Source organism: Alligator sinensis, unplaced genomic scaffold (genome assembly GCF_000455745.1).
Source record: "Alligator sinensis unplaced genomic scaffold, ASM45574v1 scaffold1059_1, whole genome shotgun sequence".
NCBI lineage: Eukaryota > Metazoa > Chordata > Crocodylia > Alligatoridae > Alligator > Alligator sinensis.
In genome coordinates, this window is record NW_005842103.1 from 460,514 (window position 1) to 477,461 (window position 16,948).

General features: G+C 49.3%; 1 protein-coding gene across 3 annotated transcripts in view; it reads left to right on the forward strand.

Moving 5' to 3' along the window:
* The window catches only part of TEX11 (testis expressed 11), a 59,709-nt gene extending 45,240 nt beyond the window's left edge, over window positions 1–14,469 (forward strand). For 2 of the 3 annotated variants that reach the window (XM_025205080.1, XM_025205078.1), the window contains 5 exons: window positions 6,293–6,442; window positions 8,033–8,141; window positions 10,682–10,802; window positions 11,896–12,060; window positions 14,064–14,469. In XM_025205080.1, the coding sequence (XP_025060865.1) occupies window positions 6,293–6,442; window positions 8,033–8,141; window positions 10,682–10,802; window positions 11,896–12,060; window positions 14,064–14,135 (617 nt within the window). In that variant the 3' untranslated portion in view covers window positions 14,136–14,469. The remainder of the gene's footprint in view (window positions 1–6,292; window positions 6,443–8,032; window positions 8,142–10,681; window positions 10,803–11,895; window positions 12,061–14,063) is intronic. The other variant, XM_025205079.1, reaches the window with a different exon arrangement.
* The last annotated feature ends 2,479 nt before the right edge of the window (window positions 14,470–16,948 follow it).

Consider the following 16,948-nt stretch of genomic DNA (forward strand, 5'->3'; position numbering starts at 1 on the left):
ATTAGTACCCCAGAAATACAGTGGGACCACTAGGCTGTTGTAGTGTGCATTTTAAAACCATCTCTGGGCAGTGTCCTCTAGGCTTTGCTCTACTGACTGGAAGTCTCCCTGTTTAAGTGTCTGCAAGCTCAGCTTTGTGTTAGAGGAAATCCCGTTTGCTTCTTGCTCCCTGCTCAGCTGTTGGAATCGTGGAAAGTCAGGCTGGGAGGATCTGCAGGAGTCATCAAGTCCAGCCCCCAGCTCATGGCAGGATTGTCCCTTTCTAAGTCAGGGCTGTCTAACTTCCACTCCCTGTAGGCTGCACCAGCAAGGGCCACACAGGTCACACCAGGGTGAACTACAGGCCTCCACTCCACACTGCACAGATGTCCCCACTGCTCTATTGCACACCCATGTGTCTGCCCCTGGTGCTGCACTGCATACCCGCATGGGCACCCACATCACTGCACTATATATCCACCTCCACCACTGCATTGCACACCTGTGCAGCTGCCCCTGCCACTGAATTTTGGGCCTGTGAATCCCCCCAATGCTGCACCATGTGTGTGCATGGACATCCCCCCCACTGCTGCACTGTGGGCACCCTGCCCCCAGGAGCCTCCTGGTTTTTCAATCCTAACAGAACTGGAATCGGAACTCCCTCCCTTCCCTCTTGAGCCTCACCAGAGCCTCAGGCTGGACATTTTTCAAAAGCACTGCAAGACCTTTCTATTTGGGCTGGCATTTAGTAACCAGAATTGGGTCCAGCTGTTGTTTAGTGGGTCTCTGCTCTGTTATTTTGTTTTATTTACTTTAGTTATCTTTTAAAGTTGTTCTGTTTCCCTTGCTGTAAGCCTCCCTAAGCCTTTGTTGGGAAAAGCAGCATGTAAATCACATACATACATACACGTGTGTGTGTGTGCGCACACACACACACACACACACACACACACACACACACACACACACACACACACACACGTATGCAAAATGAACGACAGGACCAGTACTTCTGCAACCAGTACTTCTGAGGAAGGTGGAATAAGCCCCATGACATTTTTAGCAACAAGAGAAACATTTCTTCTTGGTCCCATGCGGCAAACAAAGCCCAGAAAACCTGGGAAAACCAAACACCCTCCACTCTGCACTGCAACCTGGGGACTGTAAACTGGCTGGAAAATTGGCTCCGGGGTCGGACCCAGAGGGTAGTAATTGATGGAAGTCACTCGTCGTGGTGTCCTGTGACCAGTGGGGTCCCCCAAGGCTCTGTCCTTGGACCCATACTGTTCAACATCTTCATTAATGATGTGGACACTGGAGTCAGAAGCGGACTGGCCAAGTTCGCAGATGACACCAAACTTTGGGGCAAAGCATCCACACCAGAAGACAGGCAGGTGATCCAGGCTGACCTGGACAGGCTCAGCAAGTGGGCGGACGAGAATCTGATGATGTTCAACGCTCCCTGCCTATGCAGGGGGTCAGACTCGATGATCTCAAGCAAATCCCGGGACGTCTCAAGCAAATCCCGGGACGTCTCTCAAGCAAATCCCGGGACGTCATTCTCCCCCTGTACTCGGCCTTAGTGAGGCCGCAGCTGGAGTACTGTGTCCAGTTTTGGGCTCCACAATTCAAAAAGGATGTGGAGAAGCTTGAGAGAGTCCAGAGAAGAGCCACGCGCATGATCAGAGGTCAGGGAAGCAGACCCTACGATGACAGGCTGAGAGCCGTGGGGCTCTTTAGCCTGAAAAAGCGCAGGCTCAGGGGTGATCTGATGGCCACCTACAAGTTTATCAGGGGTGACCACCAGCATCTGGGGGAACGTTTGTTCACCAGAGCGCCCCAAGGGATGACGAGGTCGAATGGTCACAAACTACTTCAAGATCATTTCAGGCTGGGCATAAGGAAGAATTTCTTTACTGTCCGAGCCCCCAAGGTCTGGAACAGCCTGCCACCGGAGGTGGTTCAAGCGCCTTCATTGAACACCTTCAAGATGAAACTGGATGCTTATCTTGCTGGGATCCTATGACCCCAGCTGACTTCCTGCCCTTTGGGCAGGGGGCTGGACTCGATGATCTTCCGAGGTCCCTTCCAGTCCTGATGTCTATGAAATCTATGAAACACAACTCCATGTGACCCACCCTCAATGGAAAGCCAGAATTCCCCTCCATAAACTTATCCCAGCTCCTTTAATCCATCAGAGCCAAGCCAGTTGTAGAGTCCTGCTTAATTCTCCGGTTTCTGCCTCCTCTGGACTGTGGAGCATTTCTCCTGATCTCCAAGCAAGGCATATCTGGGGTCTCCTGAGTTTCCAGTTGTTGCTCTTCACAGCACACTCCAGGAGTGCTTTTTTGGATCTGGATGAATTCAAGTTACCAGGGTAGCTGAACTTCATTCTAGGGTACTAAAGGAATTGGCAGAGGAAATCTCTGAGCCTTGGCAGTGATCTTCATGCAGTCCTGGGAGATGGGCCAGATTACTAGAGGACTGGAAAAGGGCCATCATGGTGCCCCTCTCTAAAAAAAAAAAAAAAAAAAATAGAAAAAGAAAAAAGAGGCAAGGAGGAGGACCTGGGGAACTACAGACTAGTTAACCTCACCTCAATACCTGGGAAATTACTGGAGCAGATCCTAAGGAAGCATCTGTAGGAGGAAAGGCTGATCACAAACAGCCAGCATGGATTTATGAAAAACAAATCATGTCAGACAAACCCGATCTCCTTCTTGGACAAAGGAGCTGCTTGGGTGGATGAAGGGCATGCTGTGGATATCTTGCATCTGGACTTCAGCCAAGCTTTTGACAAGGTCCCGCATGACCTTCTCACAAACAAACTGGAGAAATGTGGGCTGGACAAAACTACTACAAGGTTCATAGATAATTGGCTCAATAGCTGCAAGCAAAGGGTAATTATTAATGGTCCATGCCAGAATGGTAGGAGGTTTCAAGTGGAGTCCCACAGGGGTCTGTCCTTGGCCTGGTGCCATTCAACGTGTCTATTAACGATTTGGATCCTGGAATAGGAAACTTCTTGAGCAAGCTTGTGGGTGACACAAAACTGGGAAGGATTGTGAACACGTTGGAGGATGTGAGCGCAATTCAGACGGATCTTGACACATTGGAAAGTTGGGCTGGAGCTAACAGGAAGTTCAGTGTGGACAAATGCAAGGTGCTGCATTGTGGCAAGAATAAGCAAAAACACAAATACAAAATGGGGGACACCTGGATGGATGGCAGCTCTGTGGAAAAGGACTTGGGAGTCTTGGTAGATCACAGACTGAATAGGAATTTGCAGTATGACGCAGCCCTATCCAAACCATCCTATACAATCCATAATCTAAACTCTACATAAGACAACCCTCAACTCCGGCCAACACAGACCTAACACCCTAACCTACCACGGGTAAAGCAGGGGAGCCATGGCAGCCAACGTCCTGCTTCTATGAAATGTTGACAATATATGCTTAAGATATGTCAGGTAGACGCCAGGCCTCTGCTACGGAAGGTATAACCTCCCACAGTCCACACCAGTCTGACCATGGGGTACAATTCCTTCACCTAGATCCTCCCCAACCAGTGGGGAATTGGGAACGGTCAGGGGGTTGATCCTGCCCCTGGAGGTCCCTGCCAGCCGTACTTCTTTATGATTCCATGAGGCTGTATCATTCCCTATGGATTGCTACTCCAGTCTCTTCTTGAAAGCCTCCAATGATGGAGATTACATGCTTCCCCAGATAGTCTGTTCCACTGCTGACTTGCTGTGTGAGCTTGGATCCATCACTTCTTGCTTTAGTTTCCCATCTGTAAAATAGTGATGGTGATATTTATTCATTGGTGCAAAGTGCTGTGAGCATGCACTACTTAAATGCTAGGTGGTATTATTATTATTATTATTATTATTATTATTATTATGCTTCTGGAGAGAGTCTGCAGAAAGCTTAGTGGAGATCAGGTGATTCTGCATCATAGCTAAGCCTCAGAAAGAAGCAGCAGGAGGAAGAGAATACAACTCAGTAGGTGGAGTACCTTCCTTGGCTTGAAAATGCTACTGCTTCTCCTTATTAATTTTATGATTTCTCTTTGTTGTAAACAGCCTTGAGCCTTTTCTGAAGAGGGTGGTGTAGAAAAGAAATAAATCCTAGAAAAGTAGGGCTGGAAGGGATCTCATGACATCATCTAGCCCAGCCCCCTGCTCAAGGCAGGACCATTTCTGTTCAAAGCATCCCAAAATAATGCATATACAATCTCTGTGCTGCACCTTGTGCAGAACAACAGCATTTGGGCCCTGTCTCTTGGAATTCATCCTCAGTGAAGGAGCAGAATAACACCACAAACTGTGCTAGGAACCAGAGGAAAACTAAAGGCACAATTCCCATTTGTATATGTTGCTAGCTGCAAGCGTGTGGTGGTACAGCTCGCCTCTATGGGTAGAGTGCTGTGCTGTGTCAGAAGTGAATTTTAGGATGGGGATTGGGTGATTAGATGGAGGATGCCTAGTGTGGTGATGTTAGGAGTGTTTTTCAGGGATAGAGGAAAGAAAAAAGGCAAGTGATAGAGTTGGAAAAGGATGAGGGAGGAGCGTTCCCAGTGAGGCTGAAAATCTAAAATGCAGCCAAGGGGGATTGTGTTGGCCCTTCCAGGCAGGTAAGAAGCTTGAATTGGAGATGGAGGTTGAAGGAAAGTCAGTAGAGAGCTGTGAGAGCAGGTAAGTGCCCGCGTGTGCATGTTCCCTTGGTGGGGTTTTGTGCTGTGTGTAAGTGGTTCATTGGCATACAGAAAGCTGCGGTCTAGTGGGACGGACAGGAGTGCTCTCGGATGACTCAGGCAGCCTTTCACTGAAGGCTGTAGCCCTGCTTCTGTCTCAGAGCCCTGCTCTAGAGGGATGAGAGATCCTTGAAGCTAGCAGCCGGTTCTGGAGCGAGTGAAATGAGAGTGATTACAACTGATGGCAGAACAGCCTTTTGCAGGAGGGAAAGATTAGATCACATTTAAAAAACCCCCACAAATGCACTCAGATCTGTGGCTAATGCTAGCAACCGTGTTACCCCTGGGATGGTGACCGTTCTCCCTTTAATTGAAGGAAAACCTCTCCAGAGGGACGTGGGCATGTTTGTTCTGGAGACTTTTGTCCATCTTCACAGTACTGCTATTCTGAGTTTTGAATTCATTGTATAGCCCCCAGGAGCACTGCTATAATCTTACTTGCCCACAGGGCAGGGCCTGCTGCCAGGCCTAATGAGGCCCTGTGCTGGGAAATGCCATGCTGACGAGCAGGGGATCAAGCAGGATGCCATGTCTGAATAGTTCTGGAGGGCCATGGAGGGAGGGTAATCTCACCACCAACACTGTGCTGCCTGTCCCAGCCAGGAAGGATGTTTCCTGTCCTCTGCTCTGTGCTGCTGTTAGATAAATCTTCAGTCTAATTGCATTAAATATGCAAACAGCAATCTATTTTTCAGTTTTCTTCATAAGGTTGTGGTATCCTGGCAACAAAGTCTAAGGAAGGTGCTGCTAGCTTTCCTCTCACTTCCCTTTTCTTACTATTTAGAGGCCTTTTTGCTATTATAAAATGTAGAACAGTATTTTGAAGCTGTCATTAATTTGCTCAGTGCAACGTCTGTTGTGTAAGCTATGAACTCTCTGACAGACGATGACATTTTTAATGTAGAAGGACATTTCTGACCCATTTCCCTACTTAAGAACAACGTTTTCCTTAGGAGCAGTAGTTAGAGAGCCCTTGTTTAAAGGCCATCACTCACTCATGCCTACTCCAATACCCATTTCACAAGTGGAAGAACTGTACTGCTTAACGTTTAATCTTGGGTAAAAAATCTGCTGTTTATGAGATTGGTACATGCATCTTTTAGGACAGGATCCATTTATCAAAGTTCTTCCTTTTGTTAAAGCATGAAAGAACCTGTTTCACAATCACATCCTGTCAGCATATCAAAATTAAATGTCACTTACCTGTCAGTAAGGCGTTTTCTGCCTGGGAAATGGTTGTGCACTTGGCAACTTCCTGAGGATTATCCACTTGAGATTTCTGCTCTGAACTTTGAAACAGCTACAGACAACCGGGTTCCCAAAAAATCCACCCTGCATTATGCTGAAAAAGACTTCAGGAGTTTAGTCTATGTATTACAAATATTCATGTAGCTCCACATGACCTGTAAACCACATAGTTTATGTTCCTTCATACTAAGTTCTGGTGCCTTGATTTAGGGCTCTTGTGTGAACCAAAGGCGAAGCTTTCCCTTTCAGTTTCATCAGCTAGCTTTAATGAAATGAGTAATTATAGGCAGTGCTGTCTCTCCTCTAGGAGATTTCTCCAAAGACCCAACTGACACATTGCTGCTCCTTTATGAGTTTGAAGCAAGAGCCAAACTGAATGATCCAGCCCTGGAGAGCCTTCTGGAATCTGTGTGGGACCTGCCGCAAGTAGAGAGCAAGACGCTGGAAACCATTGCTTGTAAGGGCCGTGCTTGTTCTTTCACAATTCTTAGAGTCATTTTAAAGAATTTGGTCGTGGTTGTGTTTTATGTTTTCATTTGTAGTGGGTAGGATCTCTTGTGCTCCACATTTGGAAAATCTGAGTAAAATCTGGATGTAACTTGTCTTGGGTGGGGAGGTAGTTGGGGACTCAGGAGTAGCCAGAAATCTTTGTATTTGGATATGTCAGGATTGAGTGCCGTACATGGGGGTGACACTGTCCTTAGGGACTCCTTTTATCTCAGGAACCTGAGACCTTTCCCTAGATTATAAGGTAAGAAGGGGACATTAGGGCCTAACACAGGCCAGAAGATGTTTCCTAGCGATTCCTGCATCCAGTCAAACAATTTGTGGTTGAGTTAGCGCAAACCCTTAAGACAGACATCCAGCCTCGTGAAGATTAAAGTTGTGGAGCAGCTGATGAATGAACTTTCTGTAGTTCACCATGGCATCACCAGAAGCCTCCAGCCACTGCTTCTCTAGACTGAGCATCTGGAATGAGCTGTGAGGAAGGTGAAAGAAATTTAGAGCCACAATGATAAATCACTGGTCTGGATGCAGCAAGGTGGTCATGCCAGCACTTCATACCCGGGCATCTGGACTTGGAGAACCAAGCTCCAGTCCCCTTTGCATAACTTAGGGCAGTGCTTTGACCCCAGGTCTCTTCCCTGCTAGCAGAGTGCTCAAGGAGCTGCTTCATGGGCATTCCCAGGTGGGACTTTTGGAATCCCCCTGCTGAAGCTGTTCATTGTAACAGGGACTGGAACGTGCATCTCCCAGGTGTGTGCGCCAGCCAGCAGGCCACAGAGTCGGCCTGACTGAGTGTTGATACGAAGGACAGCAGCTTCAGAAAAGAGGCTGAGGAAGGCTTGCCTTAGAATACCCTGTAACCAGTGGTCGGGATGCTCTTGGAGATGGGAAACCTTTGGAGGAGGCAGAGGAAGGATGTGAAACTCAGTTTCCCATAGCTCAGGCAGATGTCCCAATCCCAGCTGCTTTATGGGGGCATCGCCTTTTCATTTTTTTCTTGTTAGAAAGAGAGTACTATCCTGGGATGGTTAGTGTGTACCTTTGGAGCAAGGCTCATGGCTGATGATGCCAAGTGGAGATGGGCACCTCCCTCCAGCCTCAACTTAGGGGCCTAACTCTTAAGGGGCCTGGCTTTGGGCACCTAAATGTTGTTCCCCTTGTGAATCTGGTCCTGTGCTGTCCTGAGTTGTCAAATACATGCAACAAAAGCAACAGAGAGTTGATCTTATTTGTTGGACCCTCTGATATTTTGTGTGTGGCTGCAGAAGCAGATTGTCGTGGGAGCACTCATTAATTATTTAACCTGTTTTCTTAAGCTCTGCAACCATCATTGATCTTGCTTATGACCAGAATTCGGTAAAACCATCTGTCTTGTGCCCTGCACCTGCAATCATCAGCACAGATCAGGCCTCTGGGACGGGAACAGTTTCCATGTTGCTTCATTTATCGAAAGGGAGGCTATTGTAGCTTTGCAGTGGCTTGTGACGGAGGTCTGGCTTTGGTGATTTCTCTACTTTTCTGTATCCTTTTGTTTTCCAAGCTTTAGCAATGGAGCCGCCAGCTCATTATCCTTCCGTGTGCAAGAAGGCCCTCAAGAACGCGCTGACCATATATAAGAAACAAGAAGCTGTGGATGGTGTGAGAATCAGGTGAGTGGTCACAGGAATTGCTGTGTCTGCTCGAGGCTGGGAATGTGCTGAGCAGCCGGCCATTGCTTATCTTGGATGCGCGTCAGACCATATTCACAAGGGTCTGGCAGGAAGTAAGACAGATGGGACTCAGTCATCGTAACTGCATGTTAGATCCCTTTCCCTGGTCTCTCTACTTTTAGTCTTGTAAGGTTGGGACCTGTTTTTACTATGCCTGTGAGGTACCTGGCACTGCCTTCAGTACTGGATTAGGAACAACAAGCACAGTGATTGTCTCTTTGCTTATTCTGACTTCAGAGCAGGTGTTTGCATTACCAAGGGGTTCAGGCTTAGGCCCTCGGCACACCTTCTGCTGGCAGAGCTAGCTCTGGTGATCAGCAGGTAGGTTAGCTTAATGAGTTGCCACAGTCAAGTGATGGTGTTCTCACTTTTGCTGCATTCACCGTACGTGTTGAAGGTGCATCTCATAGCTCTTGGTGCTTTGGGAATGTGCACTGCTGCTTATTTATGTCCCAGTGAATTGTGGGAGAACGTCTGTAATTTGGGACACATGGGGATTATAGGAAATACTGACGATTGAGTGATTAAGCCTGTGTGTTCAGTGGGTAGGTTGCACTCAGCACTGTGATGCTACCTGGGGAGGTCTGGTTCCTGTGCTGCAGACCTACAGCAGGCAGAGAGGGAATCTCCCATTTAGCTTTGTCTAGGTTGGGATCTAGTCTTATAAGAAAATATGGTAACTATGGTAATAGGCTGAAGTCTCTTAACATGTTGCTAAATGCCATTTGACTGGTAGCCTAGGTGAAGGCAGCTGGTTGTGATTAGCCCAAGAGGCTCTTGGAAGGGGACTGGCAAGTGGCTGGTTCCATTCAGACCTATCGGTGGTTCCTTAGTTGTTGGAAAGATGATGCCTGCCCCTCCGTGTTAGATCATGCAATTCAGGATGATACGCTTCGGACTAAAGATATTCCAGATTTCAAGAAAAAAAAAAAGAAATGAAAAAAGCTGTGGACCTTGGCAGGAAGAGGACAGGCTGTGCTGAATTTGTAAAGGTTTTTTATGCCTTACTCTCACTGAAATCACAAGTACATTTGAGGCAAGATGTAAGCCAGGAGCTTCTGGTTGGTGGCAGGGCAACAATGAAATGCTTGAGGTAGTTGCAGTTTTGGCCACTTCAGCTCAAGAGGAGCAGAGTTTGCACCCATTTTATAAATCAGTCAATTACCATAGAAAATATCTTAACTCCATGTCACTGAATTGTCTGCCACTACAAAACAGTCAGGGCCCAAAATTTGCTACTGCAGACGGATAATGCAATAGCAGCAAGTATCACTGTGGTCGTTAAAGTCTGTTTAGGTAACTCGCTTCCTAACATGACTGACATTCGCAGTGGAGATTAAGCCTTTGATGAGGAATATTGGGTACAAATAGGAACAAGTTACCACTCTGGCTTTATCCTATGATGAGACTGCTTTCCAGAGGTCACTCTGCAGCACGTGAGCTGTGGAAAAAAATCTGAGCTTGGAGGAAGGCTTCATGTGCTGGGAGTTAGTTGTCATACCACTTTGCATCAAGAATCCAGAGCCACCCACCCTGCATGGAAACACGTGCCTGACTTGCAACAGAGTCTGTCCATCCCAGATTGGCATTGTCAGCGATCTTCCGACCCACAGATAAGACAATCGTGGAAAGCAATCATCCTTGACTGTGAGGGATTGCCAAAAGAAGACCCCACACATGCATGGCATGGTGCTGCTGAGCCCCTGGCTCCATAGATTCATAGATGTTAGGGTCGGAAGGGACCTCAATAGATCATCGAGTCCGACCCCCTGCATAGGCAGGAAAGAGGGCTGGGTCTAGATGACCCCAGCTAGATGCTTATCCAACCTCCTCTTGAAGACAAGTAGTAGCTGCTGCATATGAAATCTGAAATACCTCCTGGTATACGTGCCCTGCACGTGTCCCTGTAAGTGGAATCCCCATCCTGAACTGCCTGGCAGTGCTCTGAGTTGCTCGCTGCCAATCTCCAGGTTGAGTTACCATCAAGAAGCTGCCTTTTCCCTTCTCACTGAGGAGGAAAAACAGCTTCACCGTGCACGGGTGCTGCTGTTTTCCTTCATTTTAAAGGACAGCAAGACAGGCAGGACCCTATATGGTTATTCCCCTGTGGCAGGCTGGAGTAGCTCTTCCCTTGCTTTCAGTTGTGGCATCGCCTAAAAATACATTATTTACTTAGCTGTATTACCCTGGAGCCTCAAAAACTAGTCGTAGACCAGTAGTTGCTCCCTCTGATGTGCCCCCACCCACCCCACATAGGCAGCAGAGATGAGATCAGACACCGGAGAATCTCTTTTTGCTTTCAGGATTGGGTAGGGTGGAGCGCAGACGCCAGATTGGTAACCATAGAGATGGCTTGTAGTGTTGCTGATGTCAAAACTCAGCTATTTGTTCTGTTCATGGTTGCTTTACAGATCAATCAAAGATGTGTTTTTCATATGGCACTGAATACGTTTCCTCTTTTGGTCTGCTTTTATTCCCAGCAAATGTTTGCACAGTTTGATTCACCTTTCTCTGCCATCTGGAGTGATAGATGCAGATGCTTGTGTACTGGAAGAGGCATGGGGTTACTTTGAAGACGCGCTGAGCACTGTAAGCAGCACAGTAAGTTGAACAGAAAAACAAGAGATTGGGCATGATCTTGAGTGCCCTTAAAAATCCTCACCAGAATGAGAGCAGTTATCAGACTCACCTGAGAGCACTGTGGCTCTGATGCAGGTCAGACATTTTTGCAGATGGATGCTGTGTGAGTACCTCAAAGCCACCAGCTTTTTAGATGGCTGTGAATTTCCTATGTGCTTGTCAAGGGGCTTCTTGGACTCCTAAGGCCAAATTTTCAGGGCTTTAGACATTTCCAGAGCCAGAGTATTCCTCTCCTGTGCTCAAAGCACCATCTGCCTTTGCAGATGCAGCTTGTCATGCCAGATCAGTTTGAAGCTGGGTGAAATTTCGCTTTCAGTGTTGCTTTTGAGTCAGCTCTGTTTGTTAAATTTCTTTGTGTGTTTATTAAATTACTGTATTTTTAAATGACCTGGAACTAGGTCTCCCTGTTGTCTATCCTTGCTGCACTGCCTTTAGTCTTTTGTGTCGTGTTTCCATGGGGACTGGTCTACTGGAGAGTGAAGTCTTTCTTTAGCTCAGGCCTTGTCAGCCCCCCCGTCTGTCCTTTCCCAGCAGACCTGAAGTATTTCTTGGACAGGGCAGACAGTTGAAACTGAGGAACTGACTCAGGATTTGTCCTTACAGTTCCATGAGTGAAAACAAATTGCACAATATTCTCCTTGTTCAGCATCAGTGAAGCCAGCACCATGTTTCACAGTGTCCTCCAAAGCTGGAAAATCCCTTAGTCAGGAGTGAAATTTTCTTTTTTTCTGCAAAGGATTTGAAGCATGCAGCCTCACCCCTGCCAGCCCCCGCCAAATACCCTACTGCGTATTCAGTGCAGGTACATTGCAGGTCTCTTGTCAAGTCCTTCTCCCAGGGTGTGCGCTAGCAGTGCACAAATAAAGCCTTCTGCCTTCGTGCTGGCAGCCAGCAGCTTGGATGTGGTGTGGATGAGCGGTGAGCTATGGGGCAAGCATGGGGCATTCTGGCATTTGGCTGTCCAAGGGAAGGGAGCTCAGGTAACTGCTTCAGGCAGGCTTGTAGTGAAAGCTCTCCTAATTCTCCTCCTTGCTTCTTTCTCTCGTTTCTTCAGGACAATTACCCTGAGGTGGAGACCCTTTGGCTGATGACCAGAGCCTGGAATACAGGGATATTTCAGTACAGCAGTGGTAAATACAAGGAAGCCGAGCAGTGGTGTGGGCTGGGAATGCGCTTCCTCCATCACTTGGGATCCCTGAAGAGCAGCTATGAGAGCAATGTAAGTGAGTGCAAGCGTAAGGCAGAGCTGAGCTGCAGAAGGACAAGGGTGTTGTGGAAAGAGCTATTCCAAAAGGACTGGACAAGCTGAAGGAGGCAGAGGCCCAGATTCTCAAGAGCATTTAGGCACCTAACTTCCACAGAGTATAATGGATAGATGAGGCACCTAAATACTTTTGCAGGTCTGGGTCTCGCTGCTTAACAGCAAGGGCTTTATGTATGTAAGCCTGGCAGTATGATTCAGAGTGGCTGTCCCAGCTCTCAAACCCAAGGGGAGGTGGAGCAGTGATGGATGGGGGGTTTAGGCAGAAAGAAGAGCTGGAAGTCCTGGTCATCCTGTGCAGATGGCCACTTAGTGGTTGTGTTGGGCTTGGCTGTCTCTGAAGAAGCGTTGGTCTCTGCACACCTCTTGTCCAAGGCAGCCAGCCTGCAGCAGCCTGCCTGCTTGGCCATGCCTCAGGGTCCCACCCTGGTCATGCCGTGGAGGCTGTGCTGTGGCTGCCTGCTCAGGTGATGCTCTGCAGGCACACCACCACGTCCGTGAGGACAGCTGCCCTCTGCTTTGGCACAGGCAGTTTGTGTGGCCATGCGTTATCCTCAGCATGAGGAGTCTTGCACTTCTCTGGCAGGCCAGAAACTGATCTGGGGAGGGAGTTTGGGCAAAGAAGATGCATGAAAATGCCTTCTCTGGCAGTGTGCTACAGGATGGCAGTGTCCCTTCTGGTCCCACAATACAGGTCCCTGAAGGACACAGTTTGAGCTTGACACAACAGCCCTTTCCCCCAACCGCTGCCTGCCAGCTGAGACTGGGAGCCTGCTTCCCAAAGCCTTTCCAGTTCTAAGAAAATTGCCCGTCACCTATCTGAGCATCTCAGCCTGCTAACGAGTGCTTTCTAGCCATAGCAGGGCAGCTGTGAGAAATACTGCTCACTTCCTACCCTCACACTCATGAGAGGCACCGCATCTCTACCTGGAAGTGATGGGTGGGGAGGCTGTTCTGCACTGAGTGCAGACACTGAACAGTTAAGAGGAAAGCATAGGGCTCTTTGAAACACAGAATTGGCATGTTTTGCTTAAGGTGCAATGTCACGTTGCTTTAATTAAGCCAGTGTGACTGTAGTCAAGGGATGCTCAGTCCTGACTGCCTCAGGAGCTGCATGAGCAAGCACTCAGCGATAACCAAGCACCACTGCTGCAGCCTGTGCAGCCTCTGTGGATCATGGCAAACACAGTCCAGTTCAAGAGGAAAAGCCACAGTGCAGAGCTGTGCTGCATTTTCATGACGCAGGAAGGACATGCCCAAGGCTCTCAGTTAGAAACCCTCAACCCTTTAATAATTGTGGCTTAGGAAGGGCAGTGTGAGCACTGCTGGTGCAGGCACTCTTACACTGGCTTAAATCTGGCTGCTAACAGCAAGTGACAGACGTGACTAAGATCATTTCAAACAACCCACGCCTAGTGAAACCAGTACAGCTGCCAGACAGAGACCAGGCCTGCTTCTGCCATGCCGGCATCTCTGCACAGAGGAACATGGCTGTTCTTTGCCCTTCACATGTGACCAACCTCTTCTGGGCTGCTCGCTATGCTTCTGCTCGGGCCTGACACCCATGGAGCTGCCTGTCCCTGCTGCAGCAGGATCTGTTCTAGTTGGTACATACAGTCAGACGTTATGTGCAGCTCCACAGTGGCTTCAGGCAGGGGCTGGTTGATTTAGGGACTGGGAGTTACACCAGTGAGGCCCTCCAGAGCGGATGCACCTGTGAGCTATGGGGAAAGAAGCACCTTGTCTCCGCACAGATGCACTGACACAAGTGGGTGCAGCATCAGAGTGACTGTCTCTAAAGCAGCAGGCTTTAATTGTCACAGACTGCATAAAGCAGCATGGATTTCCAATCTGGAACAGGCTGTAGTTTCCCCGCTCCTCGCACAACTCTTCTTTCCTGAGTGCCTGAGCTTCTTGCTTCTTTCTGTGCTCAGAGGTCTGTTGATGGTTGTGTCTTCCAGATGGTCAGTCTCTACAGCGAGGTGCTGGATAAGTTGGACAGAGTGAAGGGGTTTCTTCCAAATGAAGAATGATGCCCACCACAACCCTGGCAGATAAGGACACCAGCATTATCAGAAGAGTCTCCTGGGTAGCGGCTGCCAGCTCTGTGATGCCACGTGAGTTCTGGGCACAAGATCGAGGCCTTTCCACTGGCTGTTTCTAAGTTGTGTATGGTTTTGGGGCATGTCTGCTGGAGAAATGCAGTGGTTTTTCTCCACCACTCATGCACCTTTTTGGAGCCGCTGAGTAAGAGGAAGCAGACGCATGCATTCCTTATGAGGTGGGGTTGCTGTTTTAGAGAAGAGGGGTAGTTCAAACGTTTGATTTCCATAGGAGGTGACACTGTGAGCAATAAAAGAGTTCTAAGACCATACATGTCCACTGGCCGCTGCCGTTGTCTTTGTATAAATGCTTGCTGGATTGTTTAGTTTTTCAGTCCATTTCAGTGCGGTGAGGAATGCTGGCCCTCTGCCAAGATAGCCACGATCAATCACTTCGTTCCAGGAGAGAACAGGTGCTCCTTCTCTCCGCACAAGCAGCTGAAGTGCCAGTGAGTGCTGCTATGGGGGCACTGAATGTAACGTGCTGAAGTAGTCACTGCTTGCAGCACTGAAGCCCAGACAGGCCTAGATAGAAACACAAGTGGGGAGATTCAGCCTGCAGCCGAATGGAGCAGTTGAACAGGTGGCAGCCGGCTGCTGAGAGCTGCTGGGAACAGGCTGGTGCCTCAGCAGTGGTGACAGTTTTGTAGCTGCAGCGCCCGGTGCTTGTGCACAGTGCTGGACTTGGCTTTGTCCCGAGGCAAAAACCAAGTGACCCTGTGCACACCCTGCAGAGAGGGGAGCAGTAGCAGGACAGGAGTAGGGACAGGGCTCTTCTGTTTTTCAACTCGGGAACGCAGGACCTGTTTCTTTAAAGCACAGCACTCAGACAGGAGACAAGCCATGTGGCTCTCTCCCTGGCCCCGCACAGGTCCCTCGGCTGGCTTCAAGAGGGTGCCTAACCTGTGACCTGGTGATTTGTGCAGAGGCTGAAGAAAGCATGATGCAGGTTTGGAGCTGTCTTTGGGCTCTTTGCAACCCACTTCCAGTGTGCTGCTGTCATCTTAGTGCCCGAAATGTTGTTCTGCATTGCACAGGCCAGCCCAGGTGCAGTTGCAGCCCTTTGCCATGTCATTCACACGTGCCTGCCCTCTAGGACAGCGTTTGCAAACATGTCTTGGCATATGAAAGTCTGGATTTCAGTGCTGTGCAGCCAGTGGGTTAAACAGGCAGACAGCATCTGCCCGAGTCTCAGCTGCCTCTGCATTTACAGTGATTATTCCCCCAACCCAGCTATGCTATTATGTGCACCTAAGCACTGGAGCTGTGGTTGAGCCATGGTCACTTTTCTGCTTTCTGCAGCCTGTGTTCAAGCAGCTTTAACAGCCTGCAAGTGCCTGAGGACTGTGGTGTGCCAGACTGACCGGAGGGTGGGGAGTGGCAGGGAGCAGAGTGCTTGGAGCTATGCTTTCTTGAGATGATCCTGGCCTGCAGGAGTGAGGGCATGGATGGTGGCTGGCAGCTGCTTTTCTTGCGCAAGCAGTGCAAGGGAGTGCACTAATATAAAAAAATGCCAACAAAAAGGAAAAGCAGGGAGCAGGGACTAGTGTTTTGGCTGTGTACCAGAGCGGCCTATGCAGCAGCGTGTGCTGGTGGCAGGGAGCAATGCAGTGTGGGATGCTTGGAGGAGACATCCTGCCTGTGCCACAGAGCGTTTAGCACTGACCTGGCTCAAGACATGGTCCTTGCTGTTCCAGGCATGCTTTCGTCCCAGTTGAAGAGGCCTGTATGGGGCTGCTTTGTGGCTAAACTGCACATCAGAGTTGAACCGTTGCCTAACATCGCTGGGACCCGGTGTGCAACGATGTTGGGGGGCAGTGCTAGCACCCAGCCTTTAGGAAGGGGTTTCTGGGGGAGGGGGAAGCACTTTCTGATTTCCCTTTTCTCAGGAAATGTCAATCACCTGCAGCGGCTGAACCTCTGCAGGGTGCTTCACTGAGTTGAGAGGGGTCGGGGGGGCTTCGAACAGGCTTTCTGGAGGGAAGGTGAGGGGCTGCGGGCTGCGTGGGGATGGGGGGTGGGGGAAGCAAAGGTGCAGCTGGTTGTTAGATGTGTCTATTGGACATACAGAATCAGAGTCATAGACAGCGACGGTGGAAGGGAGCTCGGGAGGTCACGTCCTGTCCAACCCCCTGCTCACAGCAGGGCCAGCCCCGACTACAGCATCCCAGCCAGGGCTTTGTCTACCCGAGTCTTCAACACCTCCAAGGATGGAGGCCCCACCACCAATCTAGGTAACCCATTCCAGTGTTTTCCTACCCTCCTAATGAGAGAGGTTTTCCTAATATCCAACCTCAACTTCCCTTGCTGCACCTGGAGACCTCTGCCCCTTGTCCTGCCATCTGCCCCCACTGAGAACAGTCCAGCCCCATCCTCTTTGCAGTCCCCCTGCAGGGAGGTGAAGGCTGCTATTCAATCCCCCTCGGTCTTCTCTTCTCCAGACTAAATCGGCCCATTTCCCTCAGCCTCTCCTCACCAGTCCTGTCCCCCAGCCCCACAGCCATTTTCATTGCCCTCCGCTAGACTCTCTCCAATGTGTCCACGTCCTTTCTGTAGTGGGGGGTGCACAGCTGGACACAGGACTCCAGATGTGGCCTCCCCAGTGCTGAATAGAGGGGGAAAAATCGCTGCCCTTGATCCGCTGGCAATGCTCCTCCCAACAGGCAACATGGGCACACTGCTGGCTCCTGTCCAGCTTCTTGTCCCCTGTCACTCCAGGTCCAAGGGTGTGCTGACACGAGGTG